The 24,238-nt window shown below is 34.3% G+C and overlaps 1 protein-coding gene and 1 long non-coding RNA gene across 2 annotated transcripts in view; one reads left to right on the forward strand and one right to left on the reverse strand.

Moving 5' to 3' along the window:
* LOC129145637 (uncharacterized) overlaps positions 1–22,631 on the forward strand; it is a 64,917-nt gene extending 42,286 nt beyond the window's left edge. The window contains exons 3-4 of the long non-coding RNA XR_008551483.1: positions 13,654–13,734; positions 22,330–22,631. This is a non-coding gene — a long non-coding RNA (uncharacterized LOC129145637). The remainder of the gene's footprint in view (positions 1–13,653; positions 13,735–22,329) is intronic.
* Positions 1–24,238, reverse strand: part of CHSY3 (chondroitin sulfate synthase 3) — a 226,857-nt gene that overhangs the window by 200,970 nt on the left and 1,649 nt on the right. The window contains exon 2 of the mRNA XM_037509410.2: positions 22,340–22,623. Within this exon, the coding sequence (XP_037365307.2) occupies positions 22,340–22,623 (284 nt within the window). The remainder of the gene's footprint in view (positions 1–22,339; positions 22,624–24,238) is intronic.

Below are 24,238 nucleotides of genomic sequence, written 5' to 3' on the forward strand. Positions count from 1 at the left end.
ATTCTGAGGTAGGGCTACGCAGTGCATCTAATTTAGGGACCTAGAATAAAGATAAAGACTGCCAAAAACAAACAAAATTTTTCTTTCATTTTCTTACTTCATATTTCATTTATAGCAATATGTGACTACAGGGGGGAAATGATATACAATAAGGGAACATCTTCCATGACTGTGATCAAAGAGATTGATTATTTAGACATTTAAGGAACTGCTCAAAAGAAAGCACATCAGAAGTTGTACCTCAGAAATGTGTACTTATATACGTAAATTAATATTCTTCAATACAAAGAGAACTGCACAAGAGAAAATGTATTGCAATGAAAAAGAATTGTTTATCTTTATTAGAAATGTATTTCTTAGCATAGTAATTAAAATAGTTCTTTTTAATAGTTGTGTTCCTTTCACAGTCCAGCTCTTAGTATGATTCATTTAATGTGAGGGTCTATTCTTACTATAAATAAGAATTTCTTTCTGCATTTTTGAAGTGCTACATTTAAAGTAAGTGCTCCTAAGTTAGTGCAATTATGTTCCCGAGTAGGCTAACCATTAACAGTGAAGTCATTTTCAAAGCTAACCCTCCTTAGAGCAACTTGTTTTCTCATTGCTATTCTTCTCTTTTCTCATGTCTTGTTCATATCAAATATTTGTTGGAAATTAAAAGATGTCAGTATTTTTTTTTAAATAAAATAAGCCACCTAAGTTTTAATTTTATGGTCTCCAAGAACCAAGATCGAGTCTTTCCCACACTGGAGTACCAATGAACAACTTATTCTAGATGACAAAAGCTTCCTACCTACATTTTCAAATCCAGAATTACTCTAGAATTTTCTACTTTCTGCTACTTCAGTTATTTTCCTAAAGGGCTATCAAAATCATGGAGGTACACTAGTAAAGAACATACCACAGTGCCTGTTGCATCAAATTTAAATAAATTTTTCTTTATTGACTGTAAGTCCATCATTTGCAATAAACCTAACATGTTTTTTTTTAATTCCCCAGATTAATAAAAGTACTCTAAATTTCATCAAACAAAACGCCTACAGTATTTTACATATTAACATATTCATGTTAAGGATTACAGAATGCATTGTACTGCCCCCAAAGTCCTAATTATACACAATTTGTAATTTATGCATTAAGTGAATTAATGAGTTATACTCCATTTTTAGCACATTTTCTTCATTTAGCATTTTGTCATGAACATTTTTCCATTTCATGTAATAAATGTAGAAAATCATATTTCGTGGATGTCTATAATTCTGGCATATGAAGAATAGCATTGTAACCATTAAAAAATCTGTTGTTTAGACTGTCCACATTTTGAATACTACACACACATCCAAAATCACTCTATTTTAAGATAAATGATTAAAAGTGAAATTGCTAGGGCAAAGGAATGATCACAAATAACCAACACTGAAAACTTGAAACCAACACTAAAGTTTTAAGTTTCCAGGTCACATGAACATCAAGAAAAAGTGTTAACGGCTGGTGTTTAAGTGTTTTGTTTTTTAAGATTTATTTATTTATACATACAAGAACAGGGGTACAGGCCAGAGTTTTGTGGAGTAAGAGGATTCACCAGAGACAGAGTGGGGAACAGAATAGGCCTATCAACTGAAATACACTGCTGAAGGGAGCAGCGGGCAAGTCAGGAGAGGTCTGCTGCACCATGTGGGTCACCTCCCTGGCTGGGGATCGAACTTGTGCTGTAGTGGCTGCAGTGAGCTTCATAGGTTGCATCTTAACCCCTTGAGCCACCAGGAGACCCCTGGTGTTTAAGTGTTTTAAAATCAATATTTTTTAAAAAGGAATTAAATTGCTAGGTTACCTGAATTTTGTCCATAAGAAGTTGATATCATAAATAAACACATTCAAAATTATCCTCCCAAAGACATTCATGATTATATGAAGAAGTCAAAGATTAATATTAATTGTAGTTAGTGTTATAAAATCCCGTCCCACTTCACAGGTATATTTATTATCAACTATTTTTTGAAAGTTAGCTGATTATAATATGCTTAAATGATAATTCAATGAATTCAAAAACCATTAATGACTTCTAGTAGTACCTAATTATTTTTCATAAAAGTGAAATTAACTTAAGCAACACAGCACTTGAGACAACTTAAAGGATGATCTTAATAATAACTATAATATTAGGTATGCTCTTCTGTTATACCCTTCTTTATTTAGTTTTACAAAAACTAATATTCAGTTCTAGAAGTTTATTCTTAAGGCAAAATATTTATTAAATTAGATTTCCCCTAATACTAGTTGAATAATTGCGCATCTCCAAGTAGCAGGTCAAACAGGCCTGAATTAAAACAGCTATTATGCTGACTAAACCTAACAGCTTGATGATATTAATTTCCAACTATTCTACCAGGAAATGGATCTCCTATTGCTTTCCACAGGTAACACTCTCATGAGATGGATGTTTCTTTAGGCCTTCCATACTAAAACGTACCCTATCAGAGTTTGGGTCAAATCATTTCTTTTTTTTTTTTTTTTTAATTTTTTATTAACTTTTTTTTTAAATAATAAATTTTATTTTTATATTCCCCATACAATTGCAACCCCCCCATTCTGACCCCAATCCCTCCCCTCCCGCCCCCCACCCCCCAAAAAGTGTCTCTGGCTCATAGTTATTTGTTGATTTTGATTTTCACTTTCTTATAGTTATTCATTTTCCTGGTCCCTTATTTATTTAAGTTTTCTAGATCCCTGCTATGAGTGAGACCATCCGGTATTTTTCTTTTTCTTTCTGGCTTATTTCGCTGAGCATGATCCTTCCAGCGCCATCCATGTTGCTACAAATGGCATGTGTTTATCTTTTTTGAATGCTGGGTAATATTCCATGGTGTATATGTACCACATCTTCTTGATCCAGTCATCTATTTTTGGGCATTTGGGCTGTTTCCAAAGCTTAGCTGCTAACCTTCACTTGACAGCTTGTCTATCATGCCGTCCTCTAATCACAGAGGTTATTATGAGACATTTGTTCTTATATTTAGTATCTCTGTATATTTTTTTTATCACTCTACGGTTCATAAGTCATTTTTTTAATATCCATTATCTCATATAACTCACAATTAGTAAGAAAGGAAAGGGGTCTATTTTAGTCCTCTTTTACAGGCGATTCAAAGGTGGCAAATTAACTAATTTAGAGATATATAAAAGCCTAGGTGTCCTCATTTCTAAGCCAATCAACATTCCATTGTCCCTCCTAACATTCACTGGTTCATTTAGGTAGAAGGCATCTTACTGGTTAAAATGTTATCACTATTTGCCACCTTAGATGCAAAGTAAGTCTAATAAATCTCAATATTTATATATATTTTTAAAGCTTTTCCCCTGCTTAAGTGGATATTAGTATTTTAACTCTAATTCAGAATCAATACGAGAATTTTCTGGGATACATAGAAAAAGTATTGCATTTAATATATACAAACTATAATTTGAATCAGAAGGATGTCAGCCCACTGAAGCTAATGGTTGACTAGAATCTGAAAGTTCTCTAAGTCACTGTTCATTACTGAATATTAGTAAAAACAATGTGAGTGTGATGCTTAATTTTATGTGTGGACTTGGAAAGGATATGCACTCGTTTGGTCAAAGGATAGTCTAGATGTTTCTGTGAAGGTATTTTTAGATGTGATTAACTTTTAAATCAGTAAACATTTAAGTGAAGCAGATTTCCCTCGAAAGTGTGAATGGGCCTCATCTAAGCAGTTGAAAACCTTAAGAGAAAAGACTGAAGTCTTCCAAAATGCTGAAGAGAAAAAGGAATTCTGCCTCCAAATTTGCCTTCAGACTTGCATTGAAATGTTAAATCCCTCCAGAATTTTCAATATGCCAGCCCTCAAATCAGTTGAACCAATTCCTTAAGTATCTCTCTTTATATATTAAGTAGATACCCCGACAGACAGACATCCTATTGCCCTAACACTCAGTTTGATTTACTAATATCTATTCCTAAAGTTCTTTCTCCTTTGCTTTCTTCTGCTAGAGAAGCTCAGTAGATGTATTCAATTTGCCTACCTCTCTTATAGCTACAGGTGGCTGCTACATGAGATAATTCTTACCACAGATCTGTTGGCAGAAGTTCATGGGGAGGATTTCCATCTCTGGGAAAAAAAGACTAAACTCAGGCTAATAGGAAGTCTTTTCCCTTCCTATGTGGATACAAGCTCAATGAAAGTACCTGAAATCTATAAGCATGAGGACAGAAGGCAACCATAAGCAAAGGCAGAGCAAAAAGACAGTAAAAGCATGGAGCTATGGTATCTTTTAACATCTCTTCAAGGCTTACTAACCTACCTATCTGCAAAACTGACAAATAAAAGCCACTGTAGGCAAACTTTGTAAATAATGGTTTTATTTACATTTACTCAAACATCTATAGGATTAGATTCTTAAATATTTATTTCCTTATAGAAAGTTTAGTAAGAATTGTTTTTTTAAAGTACAAGTATTAGGGCCTCCCTTGTGGTGCAGCGGTTGAGCGCTGGGTTGCGAGGCTGCCCGCAGCCTCTGCAGCACCGGTTCGATCCCCGGCTGCTCCCCAGCCACCGGAGGAGGGTCCCACATGGCAAGCAGACCTCTCCTGCCGCCTGCTGCTCCCCTCAGCAGTGTGCTTCGGTCCTTCTGCCTGCTCTGCTCCCCGCTCTGGCTCTGGTGAATTCTCTCACCCTCCCGCACTTCTGACTGTACCCAGTGCTTGTACAAATAAATAAATAAGCAAACAAACAAATAGATAAATAAATAAAAATAAATAAAGTACAAGTATTAAAAGTCCAGGTATAATGTATTAGCTATTAATAATTTTCTGAATTGAAATGTGGAATAACAATTAATGAGTATCTTCTTTTAAAAGGTCTACATTTAATGCTATGCTGTAGGGAATAAGACCCACACTTGTGAGTCAGTTGAGACCCACAAAGCAAGATGAGGAAGTCAGTTTTTGTGTAAGTGGTTGTAGAACAGGCCAATAAGAATAATCACATTTTTTAGGTTAGAAATCATCTTCACAAATACACATCATAAATTTTTTTTACAAAGCTGCACAAAAAAGAAGCTGTTTTCAGTGCATTATTGAAAATGGAAAAAAAAAATCAGTTACATGAAACTGAGCCTGATATATGAAACTACAAATAGTGCTACAGGTGGGTTGTAATAAGATCAAGAAGGCTGAGATTGAAGCAATTTAAAATTAACTAGATTGGAAAGAATGAGGCACACTGAACAAGAATTTGAATAAAGCTGTTTTCAAAGAGGAGATTAAATTAATCAAGTAGCCTGAGGGGCCTAAGAATTCCAAGAACTTACTTGTACTGGGAGGCTAAAAGAGACCCACTATCCCCAGTGGTAAGCGAGGAGTCTCATTCATTTTTTCAGGGTTCTTCTAAAGCTGTCATTTCTTGCCCTTAAATTTTGCCTTGTTTCTTGCCACCAATTCAACTCTTAGATACTCATGGACACTATCAGCCCTATGCTGGTTGAATATCTGGTTTCTTCTTTTGATGCTGTGACCCCCCACCCCAAACCCCTCCACAGGTTTGAGCTAAGAAAGGCCTACCTGACCATGGTGTCCTCAGGGTATCACGCTCAGCCTTTCTCTCTGGTTGGGAAATTCACCTACCTACTCTTCAATGTTAAGGTCAACTTTTCCACTTCATAGATCCCAGTGATGCCTCCTTTTACACATCTATACTGCATGTCTACGTATGTCTCATCAATTCTACACTCTTTTCTATGTTATTAATATTTTTACTTAGGTATCCTTTTTCCTAAACTCTGCAAACAAAGAGATCATGTGTTTAGAACAATGTATGAAATCCTGGTAAGTACTTCAAATATACTCATTCAGCTATGGTCTTATGTCTTGATATTTCTACTACATTTTGTTTAAACTCCAGAGATAGCTGTACCTTTCTAAAGCTGTTACCTGAAACATATTTATTGCATATTCTGTGTACAGCTAAGTATAGGGCTAGCTCTCAATACGAGTCTGCTTACTATCATAATTCTAATAAAGATGATAATAAGCTCATCAACCCATAGAGCTCTTCACAGGAATTTATTAATAATATAAGTTGATGTAAAAAGCAATCCTAGAAACTAATAAATGTGAAATATATGAAACTCTGAGACAAGGATTTCTTCAAAGCTTTGTCACTTAAAAAATAATAACTATTCCTGAGAAATTTTTCTTTATGTTTATGTATTTCTGAGCAGTGAGAAATCTTTCTTCTAACATAAACTAATTACAAGAACTATTTTCCAGATATTATGATGAGTTTTCAGAACACATCCCAATAAGTGAAATTCTAGTGATACATATGCCCATGAGCACTTTGTTCCTAAATAGTACAGCTGAAGGAAAAACAATTTCGATAAAACTGACAGCCTACATTTTATTCTTGCCCTGAGGTAAAATAAAATATACAATTTTCTGTTTCTATTGAAAATGAAAACTTTATTCTTATATGTTTTTCCTGTAAACTTATACGCTAAGGACTGGAAGGATTGTAGCAATTTTGGTCCCATTCATTCACTCTTCAGAGGATGATGAAGAGACTATTTCCAGCAGGTAACCATCTGTTGGACTGAATGCTAAAATTGAAGGCAGCAGTTCCCTATTCTAGGTATTTACTGTCAGTTACGGTAGTCTCCCTCTTTTCTTTCCAATTTCCTCATACTGAATGTACTTGAACTTGTCTATTTCAATCTAACATTGTAATTTTAAATAAAAATGAAATGTCATTTTTTTAAATCCTTAGGCAGAATGTCAGTATAACATTTCAAGAACATAGTCTTTGGAATCAAATTAACCACAATTCAAAGCAAGATTATAACTGCTCTCTAGTGGTGTAGACCTTGGGCAAATTACTACATTTCTCTGAATCAGTTGCCCACTTGTAGCATAAGGCAGAGGAAGTCCATTTCACTTAAACCCCTTACAGCCCAGAAAAATCTGTTAAAGCATTCAGTTAGTGGTTGGTATAAAACTAATAATCGATTTTCTACTTTTATAGCTATGTAACAATACAGATCAATTTGATTTTTTATTATTTTATATAATCAGGTTAAACAGCTTATATTGTTCAACATAAAAACAATTAAATATTGAGGTAGAGTAGGAATTAATAGAACTACAGCAAGCTACAGATATGATCAGTTTGTCTCCACTGCTTTTTTACAATTACGATAAATCGCTTCCATTTTGTTAATGGGTTATATACCGTAACTATCAAAGTGATCCACAGACTTCTAAATTTGTTTCAATCAGAGGTACAGCATTAAAAAAAAAAGAAATCTGACCCAAAAAGATCTAACAGAATGATGCCAGCATTACTCATCAGTTTGTAAAATAAAGGAAAATCTCTTTGATCCAGATCTAGATTAATTTGGATAAACCATATTAATTCTATTCTACAGAAAAAAAATTATGGCAAATATGCTAACAAAAAAGTACTTGCACAATTTTCTGATATTCTGAAATTTGAAACTAATAAATGTATATAAATCGACCACAAGGATCATATACCACTGTTTTTGATTCAACTTAAAAGGATTTGTGGAGGTTGGCTAAAAAAACTAGATGTCCATAAACTCATGCATTTAATGCTAGTATGGAGAAATGGAAAACCAAAGAAAGGATTCACCACTCAAATCCAAAAATATTTTTTTACATAGTGTTTTTAGTAACAAATCTTTCTTTGGAGAAAACTCAAATGAAAGCAAGGGTTCTTTAAAAAACATGAAAGCACAAATGTTTTAAAAGTAATTATAGCTATACAAAAGCAAGGAAACAGATCTTTCTCCCATTATTTCCAGACATTTCTTAAAATTCGATAAAAATCAATTCCTCTCATTATTAGCTGTTTAAAGCAATACTTCAAATAATGTACTTAATGAAATGGAACTTCAGTTAATTCAGATGAAATTTAAGTTTTATAAGCCTTAGATAGTTGAAGGTGTTTGCTAAGCTGGTCTGTGCATTTGAACATGTAACCCTTTGTTAAAAGTGTCAAAATTGAAATCAGATGTTTTTTTTTTTAATTTTTTAATTTTTTTTTTTATAGAGACATGTTTTATTTATTTATTTATTTGTTTGTTTGATGGTTTGTTTATACATGCACTGGGTACAGTCAGAAGCACGGGAGGGTGAGAGAATTCACCAGAGCCAGAGCAGGGAACAGAGCAGGCAGAAGGACCAGAGTACACTGCTGAGGGGAGCAGCGGGTGGCAGGAGAGGTCTGCGCGCCATGTGGGACCCTCCTCCAGTGGCCGGGGAGCAGCCGGGGATCGAACCAGCGCTGCAGAGGCCGCGGGCAGCTTTGCAACCCAGCGTTCAACCGCTGCGCCACCAGGAAGGCCCGAAATCAGATGTTTTTATCTTCTCTCTTAACTTGGAAATTTAATATTGCAAGAAAAGCATTATTAACATTCCAAATGTATTAAGAATATTAGGACAAAATGGCTATATTTTTTCGGCTAATGAATCCTTTTAAAAATGAATTGAGGCAGAATAAAACCTAATTATTGCATTAAAAAAACTATGAACATATCAAATACTGTCAAAATATTAATAATATAAGAAAAAAGTTAATATAAATCTATGATCACTAGAAAACAATCGAGATCTACCAGCAGCTTTTTTTTTATTAAATCTGTGATCACTAGGAAATATTAGAAGAAAAAGCACAATATTTAAAATTTCATTAAGATTGAGAAAATTAGAACTTAGTTAAAATTTAAAAAGGACAGAAAATTAAATGTATTAAAGTTAGGACCTTATAGGACCTCATGAAAATATCTACACTTATGGTTTACTGCCTATAATTTTATTATAGATGGAAACTTTTATATTCGTAACTATATGTTTTAATATACCATATCATTAGTTTGCTTATATCTCAACAAACTAAATTATGATACTGTTAAATGCTCTTCAAATAAAAAAATCAATTTTAATGGCTTTACAATTATTTTTATAATTGGTTGTTAGACAATACCTGTACAGGAATAATTGGATTCAATATATAAATATTTTGGTAATGAATGTGTATAATAGTGATTATTCATCACTTATAGGCATATAATGAATAAAATTAAACATTCACAAACACTAGTATAAAATACATTGTTAGAAGAACACATAATGATTAACAAAGGTTATTTTATTATAGTGGGTCTTTCACTAGACTTTCCAAAGTCAGAAGACATTCTTGCTGTAATTTGACCACAGCTTCATAAATATTTAAGGTTATTTAATAAAAAAGGGAAGACAAGACACAGATTAAACATGAGAAATGCAGAATTTTAAACATAGGGGAAACACATAAATCTTAACAATAAGCAGTTGTATGGCTAGGAGATCAATGATGATGAATTAATATGCTATGTAATTAATCTAAGTTTATCCTGCTCTAAATGTATTTGTGGCAGAAGCACCTACCATTCAATTAAGACACAAAACTGAACTACATGACCATAAATTCAAAACTCCAGTTTCACAAAGAAAGACACGTATCTTAAGAGATCTGGAACACTAAACTAAAGCCATTTAAGATGAAAATTTTATAAATTGATTCTAAAAGAAGAATATCCAAGTGTAACAAATAATGTGATATAAATATGCAATAAATTTATCTATCTGAAATTATCAATTAAATTTTGGTTAGTTGTCAAATAATATTGTGTGATAAAATCTCATGCTATTTGCATTAATGATCCAAAATTTGTTATGTAATCAAAATGCATGTAAAATATTTTATATAATGCATATAAAATATAGTAAATCACATATAATAAATGGAGCCCAGGTTTGTCACTTAACATTTATTATGTTTTATTGCCTTTATTCTCTTACTGGTTAGTTTGTAGTAAAGCATATCTGTAACCCCCTATTAAATCTGTCTTCACAAGCTCAGACATTAATGTTTTTACTTATATACATATGTATTTATATTAGATACAATAATCATATTTAATCTGCAACATAATAAAATATATAGATAGTAAATATGGAAATATTAAATATGTAAAATATACATGATAAATATGTAACTAGTATAAATAATATTCAATATAAAATCTGTTTTTAATATTATAGTATGCATAAATATATATTTCAGATCAACACTATACCCATCTAAAAACCTAGTCTTCTACCTAAATTCCATCTCTCTAGGAATATTACTATCTTCCCAATCCAAAATCTAGGAGCTGCCTTAAACTTTTTCCTATTCCACTCCTATCTATGTTCAATCATCTACTTCTGTCTGTTTTTTCTCATTAGCTCTCAATTCCATCTCCTCAGTGGAATATTTCCACTTGAACTCTTTCATCAAAACCCACCTCTCATTTGGGCAAGAGCCTCCTATCTTGTGCCACTATTCAGAATTATATGAACCTTTAATCTATCCTTCCATCAACCACCACTAAGTGGTAATCTTATAATGCTCATCTATGAAGAAGTCTTAAATTATCTGTGTAACTAATTATCTACTCTTACAGCTCATTAAAATCACCCAGACAGATTTTTAACAATGTGTGGGGTCTTTAATAATTGTATCTGAACCACTAACATCACCCTAGATGACACTTAAGAATCATTGATCTAGAAAACCTTTAAGCATTGACATACAAGATTTTTCATAATTGAGATCTACCCACAGCTTTTGGGGGTTTTGTTTGTTTTTTCTTTTTATTAATTATTTTTTCTTGCATTGTTTTAGTCCCCACAGTCTACTGCCACCATATCACCTGTGAATCATCACCATATTCTCTTGTGTTCTTCCTTCCCGTTTTGACTCTTCTACCTTCCCCCCTTCCCTTGCTGTTTGCCTCAGATCTATGGTCAGCTTACTAGTTTTAACTTTTTCTTGACCTTTTCATTGTTTTCTCTATATTACACATATAAGTGAGATCATCCGATATCTTCATCCTTCTGGCTTATTTCAGCTAGAATAACCCTTCCAGCTCCATCCATGTTGCAGCAAAAGGCATGAGTTTGTCTTTTTTTTTTTTTTTGATTGTTGAGTAACATTCCATGGTGTAAATATACCACATCTTTCTGATCCATTCGACAAATGCTGTAGAGAATGTTGGGATAAAGGAACCCTCTTACACTGCTGGTGGGAATGTAAATTGATCCAGGCTCTATGGAGAGCCCTGTGGAGGTTCCTCAGAACACTAAAAATGGACCTATGATACAACCCAGTGATTCCACTCCTAGGAATCTAGGACACAAAAACACTAACATTAAAGGAAACCTTCACTCCTATGTTTATTGTCGCGCTAGTTACAATAGCCAAGATAGGAAAACTACACAGCTTTTGTACTTCATTTCTCTTGCCTCCAGATATCTTTGAACACCTTTGCCTTCACCTCCCCTACTTCACCTGGCAATGGCCCTGTGTATCATTCAGAAAGCCATGCATTATCCTTTTCTCTTTGGATACTTCTCTGCCTCTGCTTTGCATACTACACTCCCTACTATTATAGTGGCAAACATGGAAATATTGAAAATGACCAGTTGAAATCAAATTTGCCCATTTAAATTTTAAGTCATTTTTCTGTAATGTAACGGATCACTCCAATAACCCTTCCTTTTGAATTCCAATCAACAAGTCAATGTTAAAGTGATCAGGTCAATAAAAATATTCTACCTAGGGCCTCCCCTTGGTGGCGGAGGCGGTTGAGCGCAGCGTTGTGAGGCTGCGCACAGTCTCTGCAGTGCTGGTTCCTTCCAGGCCTGCCAGCGAGGGTCCCACATGGCGGGGCAGACCTCTCCTGTCTTGCCCGCTGCTCCCCTCAGCAGTGTATTTCATCAGTCTGCCTGTTCTGTTCCCCTCTCTGTCTCTGGTGAATCCTCTCACCCTCCCGGGCATCTGGTCTGTACCCCAGTTCTTGTGTAAAATAAATAAATAAATCTTTAAAAAAAATATTCTAAATATTCTACCTATATTTTAGGAATTCTATTACTGCATACTATTAAAATGTAATAAATAAAAATGGCAATAAAACCTAAAGCTTTACGGGTAAGAAAAATACATTTTTCTAAGAACACTGTAAAATTTATCTTGAAATTTTCAAAAAAATAAGAGTAATATATGAATATGAAAATCATGAGAAAATTAATGGTTGTAAGTGATGGCTTTATGTTGTCTTTGAATCCAGTGACTAGCTCTTTAAAACAGATGAAAAAGGCAGAAATTCAAAAATGCTGGTTATTGTCCTTTGATTTCCACAAAGGAAGACAAAATGAAAAGTCATATTTTAAGGAATAACTAAAGAATTGGCTGGATGTTTGAAAACAGAATAGTAATGGAAGAATTTAAATAGTGATCTAAATCCTGTTGCCACATAAAAATTACTGGATTGTTTTAAACATTGTCCTTACTACAGGCTTCTCCTGTAAGAGCGTCTACTATAATGGGTCAGGGATGGGTTCCAACATCAGAACTTTTTTCATCGTCCCTGAGGGTATTCCATTGTGTAGTCTGGTAAAGAGACAATGAATCAGTACCTTTCCTACTAAAATAAAATTTGTCTTTTAAAAAGCAATTGCAATCTTCTCTCTCTCTCTCTCTCTTATTTAATTTGTGCATACAAGAACCGGTATGTAGGCCAGAGGTGTGGGGGGTAATTGGATTCACCAGAGACAGAATGGAGTACAGAACAGGCAGATGTACTAAAATACACTGTTGAGGGGAGCAGTGGGCTAGACAGGACAGGTCTGCTGTACCATGTTGGTTAGCTCCCTGGCTGGGGATGGGACGCATGTTGTGGTGGCTGGCGATAGCTTGATAGTGCTGTGTCTTTCACCCCTGCGCCACCAGGGAGGCCCACAATCTACCCTTTCTAATCAACATTATTTCTTTCCAATAAGAGAAAAAAATATGAGCATAGCAAACTGGAAAATATAGTTAATAGTTGTTGCTCAAGAATTACTATATATTGGGCCTCCCCGGTGACGCAGCAATTGAGCACTGGGTTGCAAAGCTGCCTACAGCCTCTGCAGCACCGGTTTGATCCCCGGCTGCTCCCCGGCCACCAGGCGAGGGTCCCACATGGCACACAGACCTCTCCTGCCGCCCACTGCTCCCCTCAGCAGTGTACTTCTGTTCTTCTGCCTGCTCTGCTCCCCGCTCTGGCTCGGTGAATTCTCTCACCCTCCCGCACGCACTTCTGACTGTACCCAGTGCTTGTATAAATAAATAAATAAATAAACAAACAAATAAATAAATAAATCTTAAAAAAAAAAGTTTAAAAAAAAAAAGAAAAAAAAGAATTACTATATATTAAGCACTATTCTAAGTAATACAGTGACCTTTTTATTCCTCACAATGGCTCTGTAAAGTTGTCACATTTATGCCATTGTATTTCTAAGCATAGACTCACTCATGTAATCAAAATTTACATATCCATTCAACAAATGTAGAAACTAAGGCACAGAGAACTTAAGTAATTTGTCTAAGGTCATATAGCTAGTGAATGTCAGGCTGGGATTTGAAATTGCATAGTCTAGCTCCAGATTTAATTTAAAAATACAAAATATGGGTGATGTGTGCTATGTAGCAGGAATAGAATAAAATTTATATGCAATATTACTAAACATGTCTTTATTATCCTCTTCAGAAGACAATACTACAAGCAAGACAGGAAAATGTTCACTTAAGAAGCTAAAATAAAAATCATCAGCTCCTAGGCCTTAGAAAGGTAATACTGTTTGGAATCACCTAGAGCTTTCACAACTTAGAAAGAAAAATACTGAGAAGTAAGTCAGAGTTTGGAAACCCAATTCTGTATTAAACGTGAAAGCAGGAGATTGGTTAGAAGTTTGACTCCCTGACTCCTCCCACCAGTGAGCTCCATAAGGAGAAGGAAGGTCCTTGTACATTCACTGTTGATGTAAAGTGCTCAGTAAATATATTTGAACAAGACCACTAGACCACCAGGGAGCATCTGAACAAATGAAATCAGCAAAATAATTTGTGAGAAGACTGAATTCAAAGGACAGAATAGTTTCAATTTATTTTAATACCATATTTTTTCCGTATTTTAGGAGGGATTTTCATCATGTCCATTAAATATCTTTATTTCATATGTAATTTATTAATATATTATAGAGCATTGGATTATGAAAATATAGTGTTTTTAATTAGAATGTCAGCTCTTCAGTATTTTAATTTATGCATATAAATTTTACCTTAAATGAATCATTTAGATGATAAATATATAATTATAATTTTAATATATATGACAATTATATGATAACTATAATTAGTAAAAATATAAAAATGGACATTTCTAATAATCAGTTCAAGAGCTAGAAAACAATATTGCTATCTCTAGGGCAGGTAATTAGTAGTTCTTTTGGTTCTGAGTGGGGTACTCATTCTGTTCTTAATATGGTGTGATTCCTCCAATTGCAGCTGGTGTCTTTACCCTCCTATTAATTAGCAAAACATAGCCACCAATCTACACTTAACCAATGACACAATAGCTGCACTGCTGTTGTTTTTTTTACCAGATAATATGCAAAACTCAAATTTCCTGTTGGTCAACTGATGTGAAACATCTCAGTGAGCAGTAACATCCATGGAGGGCTCTCTGAAGAGTGTGCTAAATTTCAAAACAAAATGAAGCAAGAATCAAAATAGTGGTTCACTTGATCATAATGCATGGTCCCCTAGTAGAAGTCCTCCGATAGGATTGCTCTTATGTGTTGCAGTCTGGTTTATATTGAAGAGAATTACAAGAAACATCCAAGTGAACCACAATATTCTACTTATAGAAATGGTGCTGAGGATGTGGGTTCTCAGAACCTCTGTCTATGAGGGAAATATCTCTTGGGTCTCAGTGATCACTCTAAGTAGGGTTCTCTTTTGTAACAGGAAACAGGAGCCCAACATGTATTATCACAATTTCATTTTTATTTCTCTACACATTTTCCTTTTTTACATTTACTCACATTTCAATGCAATTTACTTACTTTTATTAATATGTATATTTCTTTAAACCATCCCTTTCTGAGGTACTGGCAGTCTGTGAATAAACACAGTTCTACAATAAAAGTGAATGAAACTGAGATAGTCAAAGAAAATCAGATACTACTGACTATGAAGAATGACGGACACAAGTTTCAAAATTACAAATGCTCAATACAGATTTTAAAATCTAAAAAAATTAAGGAACCTATTTCATTCAGTCATTAGTTTGAAAACAGAGACTGCTGAACTTCTAAAAATATTATTTTGATTCAGTTATTTTAGAAATTTGTACCATAGTTATTATAATTAAATATCCAACAGCTTTGCAAGACAGGGTGACATTAAATGTATGTCATGACTCAAACTGATTTCTATGTGGTTGAACTTTAAATAAAGAGTTGTTTAATGGTTAGAAGAATAAATGAAGATAATGTAGAATTCTGAGGGACTACAACCCTCACTTCTAAGATTACATAGGTTTTTCTCTGGTTTAGTAATATCAAATAATGACACGATTCTACACTTCACTTTTTTAATTTAGTGAAGTTTATGTTTAACTCACATGCACTGTTAAAGTTACATCTTTGTGCAAAAGAAATAATGACAGTAAGATGCACTAGTTAAATGACAGAATACATTTCACTCTATTTTGAGCACTAATTCACTAGGTATAAAAGACAAGACAAAGAAATTAGAAGTAGAAAATTGACCACTTGGAATTTTCTCAGCAAATTAGAACGCTTTTGATTAATTAAAGAGAAAAAGATTCCAAAGCTTTTAAACTGATGTGCAAATTTAGTTATTATGGCTTTTATTTCAAATTGTATGGAGGCATCTTCCAAACTTACCATTCTTACAAATCTTGATAATCACTTTACTAAAAAGCACCCATTATCACAATTCAGGTGATAAGGCACTAGGTAACAATGAAAACGAATTAGCTATGACTACAAAATGGGGTGGAGGGGATGCCTTCTTTCCCCTTCAATTCGAATACAATTTTATTTTTTAGAATGAAGAAAACAGAAAGCAGAAAAAAATTTCATAAAATCAATGCAAGATGATTTCATCTGACAAGTGGAATGGGGGTGGGAAGTGTAGGTGTGAGGAGCTTACTCTTTTAGTTAAGTTAAAAACTAAATTGTGACAGAATCAGAACCAAAAAAAGATTTTTGAAAGACTACATGTTAGATTGAAATTCCAGACTTACACTTTTCCATAGATATTAACATATTTTAGGGGCATAAGCCATGTTCATGACACAGTAAAATTACCATTACAATAGAGGGTGACTCATAAGAAGAGGCAGAGAAAGATGTACAACAATCCTGTAAGATTAACTTAACTTAACCTAATGATGATGGTATGTAGAATTTACATGTAATTTAATTTCTAATGGTGTAGCTCCCTGGTATTGTAAACACAGGGAAATATTACCCAAACATATACTTTCCCAATGAAATTTCTTAGGTGTTATAGCCTTTTGGGAACCAAGATTGGATATAAGACATTCTATGTTGAAGACTCTTTAAAGAGTCTAATAAATAAAAATCCTTTTAGTTCTAAGGAATGGCTTTTAAGCCCACAGAGACATGTTTTTACCATCATAGGGTTATGTTTTCTTTGAAACAACAGCAATTAAATGAAAAGGATAGTCTTTGGATCCATTTAACTGCAGATATTAAACAGATAAATATAAACTGTTTTAAAAATGATTCTGATGAAATATAAAACTCCCTCAAGGAGAGCAGAAGAATCATTGGAATTAAAATTATTCAATGCTTGAATATAAGTGAACTTACTAAAATAAAAGGAGAGACCTTCCAATTCTAAGAAACAGGCTGCAAATGAATTGTATAAACAAATTTTTTAACAGTAAGAACTTTCTAGGTATTTGCTAAGAATATACATATAACAAAGAAAATCTAATTATATGATATACAATTCTAATAGCCAAACTTTAAAAAAAAAAACAATTGTTCTGTATAGTATCTATAATATACATCTCATCCTCACTGGAAAATTGGTTCATTTTTTTTAGGGACTAGTCTAATGAAATTTTTAATATATGAATTTTTAGTTGAAAACATCAAACACAAGCCTACCTGGACCAGGCAGTTAAAATAAGCAGTCAAGGGGCCTCCCTGGTGGCACAAGGGGTTGAGCATCGCACTATGAAGCAATCCGCAGCCTCTGCAGCACAAGTTCGATCCCTGGCCAGCCCGGGAGCAACCCACATGGTGCAGCAGACCTCTCCTGTCTCGCCCACTGCTCCCCTCAGCAATGTATTTCAGCCAGTCTGCCTGTTCTGTTCCCCGCTCTGTCCCTGGTGAATCCTCTCACCCACCGCATCTCTGGCCTATACCCCAGTTCTTATATGCATAAATAAATAAATCTTAAAAAAAAAAAATAAGCAGACAAGGAGAGCCTGGTGTACAACAGTAGGACATGAAGGGAACTGAAGAATGCCTGCCTCTGCTCAAGGCATCGAAAAACAGAAACCTTAAAACACTCCATGTGCCAAACAATTTAAGAGCCATATGCAGCCTCCCAAGCTGCCAGATTGCAGCTCAGATAACTAGAAAAACAGTAGCCAAAATAGAGATCAACCAAAAATGTGAACTTAGCCAACAGTAGATGCCAGGAAATTCTAACTCTCACAGGATGAACAGAATGGAATAATTTTTCATGAACATGCTTTAGTTAGTAATCCTTACATATACAATTTGAGGTACATAAGAGTACAACAGTAATGAAACCTCTTGATTATTAACATCTGCCATTTATCTTTGAAAACTAGATGTTTCTAGGTTCAGGTGAGGAAGGGAGAATCTCAGTTCTGAATCTGTAAAAATTCTGAATCTGTGTGTCGGAAAAAACAGTATGTCTGAGGCTCACTAGTAACCCAGGTTCTCTTCATTCAGAAGAGGGCAAGTCACTCCTGAGCACTAAGTGTGATGTGGGTGCAGCATCCTGTGATCTCAGCTTTCAGGGTTGGCCTCTCATGAGCATGTTAATTTACTGAGAACCTAATGAAAAGTGGTATATATCAAAATGCACTTATAAATTATCATTAAATCCAGAAGGAGTCTGTTGCTAGTAGTGGAGATGACAGAGAAGAGGTCAATAGGCTTGACATTTTTCTCCAGACCACCAGGACATTATGGTGAGAAAAAGTCTGAAAAACTTTGGGAACATTACCAAGTTTCCAGATGCCTTTAGAGGGGTATTCTCATAAGGTTATTGCAGAAAGGAGGCTACTGACTCCCTTTCCTACTGAAAATTCCAGAGAAACTTGGGGAAAAGGAGTTATTGTTCTGGTAATAAATTTAGAAATCTTTATAGTAATTTTTTTTATGTAGATAGTCTGATCTGTTTGGGATTCCTTAAATGTGTGTATTTAATAATCACTTGTTAAATATCAATATTTTCCACACTATCTCCTTAAGATTAATTATTTAATGTGATGGTCAAAGAGCAAGTATTTGTAGTGATTTTTTTTTTTTTAAAGATTTATTTATTCATACATACAAGAACCAGAGTACAGGTTAGAGGCACAGGAGGGTGAGAGGATTAACCAGACTCAGAGTGGGGAGCAGAACAGGTGGATTGACTGAAATATACTGCTGAGGGAAGCAGCAGATGAGACAGGAAAGGTCTGCTGCACCATGTGGGTATCTCACCTGCCTGACCGCTGGGATGGACCCTATGCTTCAGAGGCTGCGGACAGCCTCACAGCACTGCGCTCAACCACCTGCACCACAAGGGGAGGCCCTGTAGTGCATTTTTTACCAGACCTCTGTTTTATAATAAGTTTCACTAGTACTGGATTCCTCATATTTCTAAAATACTGAAACATACTGGTTTCTCACTCTTTGACAAAAAAATAAATTCCCTTAAATTTGGATTTTTTAATGAAAATAATTTGGTTTACTTTTAGTTAGAATTTCTTACATTAATCATTCATTACTAATAATGATTAAATTAATAAAATCAATGAACTTGTTATATATAACAACAGGTAACATCTATTGGCAAATTTCTATGTGTAGACACTATATTAAGTATTAGATATTTATTTGAAATAAATTTCCTCCAAAATATTTGATGTAAGGGTCTCCCCGGTGGTGCAGAAGGTTGAGCACAGCTCTGTGAAGCTGTCCGCAGCCTCTGCAGCACGGGTTTGATTCCCAGCCCGCCAGGGAGCAACCCACATGGCGAAGCAGACCTCTCCTGTCTCGCCCGCTGCTCCCCTCAGCAGTGTATCTCGGTCAATCTGCCTGTTCCGCTCCCCACTCTGTCTCTGGTGAAACCTCTCATCCTCCCGTGTCTCTGGCCTGTACCCCAGCTATTCTATAAATAAAAAATAAATCTTTAAAAAAAATTTGATGTAGACATTGTTATACTCTCCCCTTTCAGATGAATGAAACAAGGCACAGAGAAGTTACAAAAGACAATGAAACTAGTAAGTGATAGCATGGTGACTCAAAACCAAGCTTAAATTTATACTCATATTCCCTCTGTCTTTTTCCCTCAGTGTTATGCTTAATTGTATAAATACCACAAAGAAAGTAGACTTCAAGTTAGCAGTAAAGAATAATACCAAGTTTTATAAAAAATATTATTTAGATTCAAGAAAATTTACACAATGGATATATTAAAATATTTTGGTCTAATTCTCTTCCTACAGGTCTATTCATTATTTTACAAAAAAAGCATTCCATTATGAATGTTTCACCCATTCAAACTCAAAGATCGAAAACATGATTTTTGTAACAGTGATCTTAACTCTGCAAGACCTTTTATTATGAGGAAAAGTCAAACAAAATCCTGAAATTTATGAAAGGTATAGATAAAGGAAATTCAGAATTTTAAGACAATTCTGTGACAGATGGTTCTTTTAAAAGAAATATGGAAACAAAATTAATGATCAATTTCATGGCTTATTCTAGAACCAGATGTGAAATCTCATCTTTATTGAGGACACCAACCCAGCATGGAATAAATTAACTTTTCCATATGATGTGAATAGTAACACAGATGATTATCATTTCAAACAACCTAAAATCCAAACCAAAAAGTCCTTGTTTGGCTGAGCCCCAAATGACCTACTCAGGTGTCTTGTAAAACATAGGATACATCATAATATTAAAGTGCTTAGGTATCATTTAACTGTATATTTGTCTTTATTGGATTTATTAACAGATACTATTTAATATATCACTTGGTAATGAAATTTTTCATCATTTCTTTAAAAAGTCTTTGAGACTTTGTATTAAGATGATATGAATGCCTCCTCTAAAATAAATATTGTGTAAATAGCTCCTTCAAAGACTGAATTTTAAAACAAAGTAAATTTTATTTAAATACATAATTATTTAGCAGAACATAAAGTCAGTATTCTAAAACAAAAATACTTTCAAAAAGAATATTTGCTGTTGCTGGGAAAAATACAGAATTTTTTTTTCACATAGATTCTGGAAAAGAATCAATCTAAATTTAAATGTACTATGAAAACATTAATGAATATATTGTGATGTAAAGTTATATCCTATAAAACTTGGAGTCCCTTTGTGCAGTCTTTTAAGCCAGTTAATGAAAAAAATCTAAGATTCTATTTACTCTAACAGACAGGTTACACATCTATGATAACTCCCTTTCATTTTAACCAGAACAAATACCTATACTATGAATAAAATATTAAATCAAATCTTGAGCATGTAAGTCACCTGTGCATATTTTGCTCTCTTGGAACATGAATGAATAGGCTGCTATGAGAAGATGGTACCTTCATAGCAGACTCGACAAAAAACTTGAAGGGAGGAACATTTTAATACTGTGTGTGATGTCAATGCAATAAAGTACCAAATAAAACATAATACTTTTCCATCTTTATTTCTTTAAAACTCATCCCTATAGAATAAATATCTACAAAGTAATATCTTTATGTAAATGAAACCAACTGAATATGTTTTCTATCTTACAAGTTTATTTTACCTTCCAGTTAATTTTAAATTAAATGGGGAAAGGCTATTCTTTTTTCTTTGAGGTTATTCTAAATTTCCTATTTTTTAAGCTAAAATGTTTTTACATAAATTATTATTCAAAAGGGTAGTCATGAGATAGTTTTATAAAAAGAAAAATTACATTTTTAACCTCAAAAGCAATGAGATATCTAATAATTTTTAATTTGCAAGTGACTAGTTATCAATTTTTAACTCCTGAAAAAAGATATATTTACCCAAGGTGTAAATACCACAAAATATAAAAAAGAAAGAAAAATTAAAGTGGGATTACAGAGAAATGAGTAGGACTATGTACTCTTGAGCTATAATGATTGCATAGGGGACATATTTATGTAAAATGTTTCTTCTATACTAAAGAAGATGAAAAAGTTGAAAATATTAGTAGATTAGTTGTTATAATTGACAAAGAATATTAAAATATATTAAACCCCAGTCAATGGAAAACATACTAAAATGAAAACTGTAATACACTAACCTTTTGTTAAGTCAGTTTTTTTTAACTAAGTTTATTTTTCAGGAAAAATTATTTAAATAAAAATGTATTTAATTTCAAAGCCATTTTCTGAAGGGAAAAAATTCCAGAATATTTTATACAACTAATTATTGCAATAAAACAATAGTTCATATCTCATATTATTTAAATAATGGTTGTTCAGAAAGTGTAATGTTCAGAAACTAGAGTAAAATCAGACAAGCTACTTCAGGCCACCAAAATGTGAAGCAGTTACTTAACATCTTGAGAACTTCTGTTTTTCAAGTTAATTCATTCCTTTTAAAATTTTGTAAATAACAATATGACAAGTGATACATTATGAGTTAACTTTTCCTTTCTTTAAAAAATACATGTTAAAAATTTTCACATGAAAATCTTACTAGAAAATTCAGCTTTAACTATGTTAAAATCTATTACATACCTAAGCAAAACCACAACAAACAACAAAGCACCAAAAGCTGCAACCCAAGAGAATGAAGTTAGTCCTCTTGTTAGACAAAATGTAGACACACGTGTATATAAACACCAATAAAGCAAAGAAAGGGTAAAATATCATCTTCCAGACACATGTGATCAAATATATAGACAGCTACTTAAAGTTAAGGATCAAGATAATAAGAATGCCTCAAACAGGCCTCAGTTTTAATAAGAAAAGTGTCACAGTCTCCCTTGTGTGGATATTGGTTGCTGCTATCATTTTCTAGCAAATTCAAAGACACGGAGAGAATAAATAGAATCACTGCACCTGTAAAATGACTATAAAATGACATGCACCTGTAATATATGAACATTTTCATTACAGCTTGTCTTACCTCATAAGACCAGACACACTGAGTCCCACCAAAACGTCGAACACATCTTCCTACTTCCACATCCTCGTGAGTCGTGTACATTTCTCGGAGGCATTCACCAATATGGGGCACCATCCTCCTGAGAACTTCTCGACTGAAGATCATGCCAGGTCCTCCCATACAGAAGTTCTCACCTGGCTCCAGCCCCAGCTTTCCAAGTTCTTCAATATTGCCCAGGCCAGTCTGGCCCAGATAGAGGGGCTTGCTGCTATTCAGTGACCTAAGAAACTCTTCCAACTTATCACCTACAAAGAGAAAGGTAACAGTCACTCCTTTTCCTAACTTCAAAATCATTTATAATATACTAGTAAGGAACGATATTTCCAGTATTGTGTGCAAACTACCCATAAGTCTTATGCAACTGAAAAATTTTAAAGACAGTCTGTTATTTAAAAATACTAATTTTATATAGTTACATATTATTATAGATTAATATCTATAATCAAACTTGTCTTGAAATGTAACTTGGAAATAAGTAGAGATTTCTTGGGCTTGTACTGGGTGGAGAGAAATCACTTTAGGGTTGGTTTGCATGGGAAATAATAATTAGACACAAAAATGAAGATTTAGGTAAGTCAATACAAAAACAAATAATTGCACTTCTGATGAGCGTACTATCTTATCTCTGTAGGCTATTTTTGGGAGAAAATAACCATTTGTTAGAAATAAAATATTATAGTTTACTTAGTTTGCAACTTTATTTTAAAATAAAATTCAGTAGCTAAAATGGTTCAAAGGCCTGTTGTATCCACAAAGCTATACATTGGAATAAGCATAAATATCTTGATTCTATGCCACACCCCTCGGATCTCAGTTTCAATGGAAATGCAAAGAATATGGCATTTCAGTGTTCTGCAAGTCAGTGTCTCAAGGCATTAAAAGAAATGACAGAAATAGAAGTTAATGCATTTTAGAAATTGTCTGCAAAGTGTGGCAAAACTCTTGCCAGTACACTTTTGTGACTCTAATGAAACCCAGAAGACAAGGGGACTATAAGATAGTAGATCTATAACCTACATATAGAAGATAGTGTACTCATCAGAAATTATTTTTTTTGTATTGACTTCTCTAAATATTTATTTTTGTGTCTAATTATCAATATTTCCCATGCAAACCAGCCCTGATGTGATTTTTCTCCACCCAACTCAGATGTCTACTTATTAACCAAAAGGGGTAGATTTTTGTTTTCAGTTTGTTCTTTGTTTTTTCTTAAGTCATGTGAAAGATTCGACCTGGATCTGGAGAAAGCAATGAGGCTAGAAGTATAGAGGCATAAACTAAGGAAGGGCTGCCCCCATTTGACCAAGAGACTAGAAATGTGGAAAGCTTGGGAGATCTCATTCAATTCAACCCTGCATTTCCCTCTCCAGCTTCTCAACGGGCTGGAAAGATTTACTCCTTTTCTACGGAATTTCTCTCCCCTGAGTTCAGAAACCTCTGGTTAGGGTGCGGACCGCGCCTCTTTAGAAACTGCCATGAAAGTTTTCTCGTGCTTTGACTGTGTGTGGTTTTGGGAATGACTTCCAGCCTCTTATCGCCCTAGCCACAGAGATGGACTGGAAAGGAACCACACTTGTGCGTTGGGTACAGCATGAAGCTCCCGGGTTCTGAATCACAAGCAGGAGCTGCCCCCGTCTCCCCAACACCAATTCTTAACAGTACGCCCACCCCCTCCGGGTTTTGTTAAGGAGAGGATAGGCTTGGTGTGGCACTATGGAGGCTGGAAGGAGTCTCACGCGGGAGGGGTAGGGTGCTCAAGGACTCCAGCGCTTGGCGCGTGAAGCTAAGCGGGAGGAAACGCACACGAAAGGGTCTGGGACAGCGAAGAGCATTCCTCAATTTCACCAGTTCCGAAACTGC

The sequence above is a fragment of the Talpa occidentalis genome, unplaced genomic scaffold (assembly GCF_014898055.3).
Source record: "Talpa occidentalis isolate TD23 unplaced genomic scaffold, MPIMG_talOcc4v2.1 talOcc4.13, whole genome shotgun sequence".
Taxonomy (NCBI): Eukaryota; Metazoa; Chordata; class Mammalia; order Eulipotyphla; family Talpidae; genus Talpa; species Talpa occidentalis.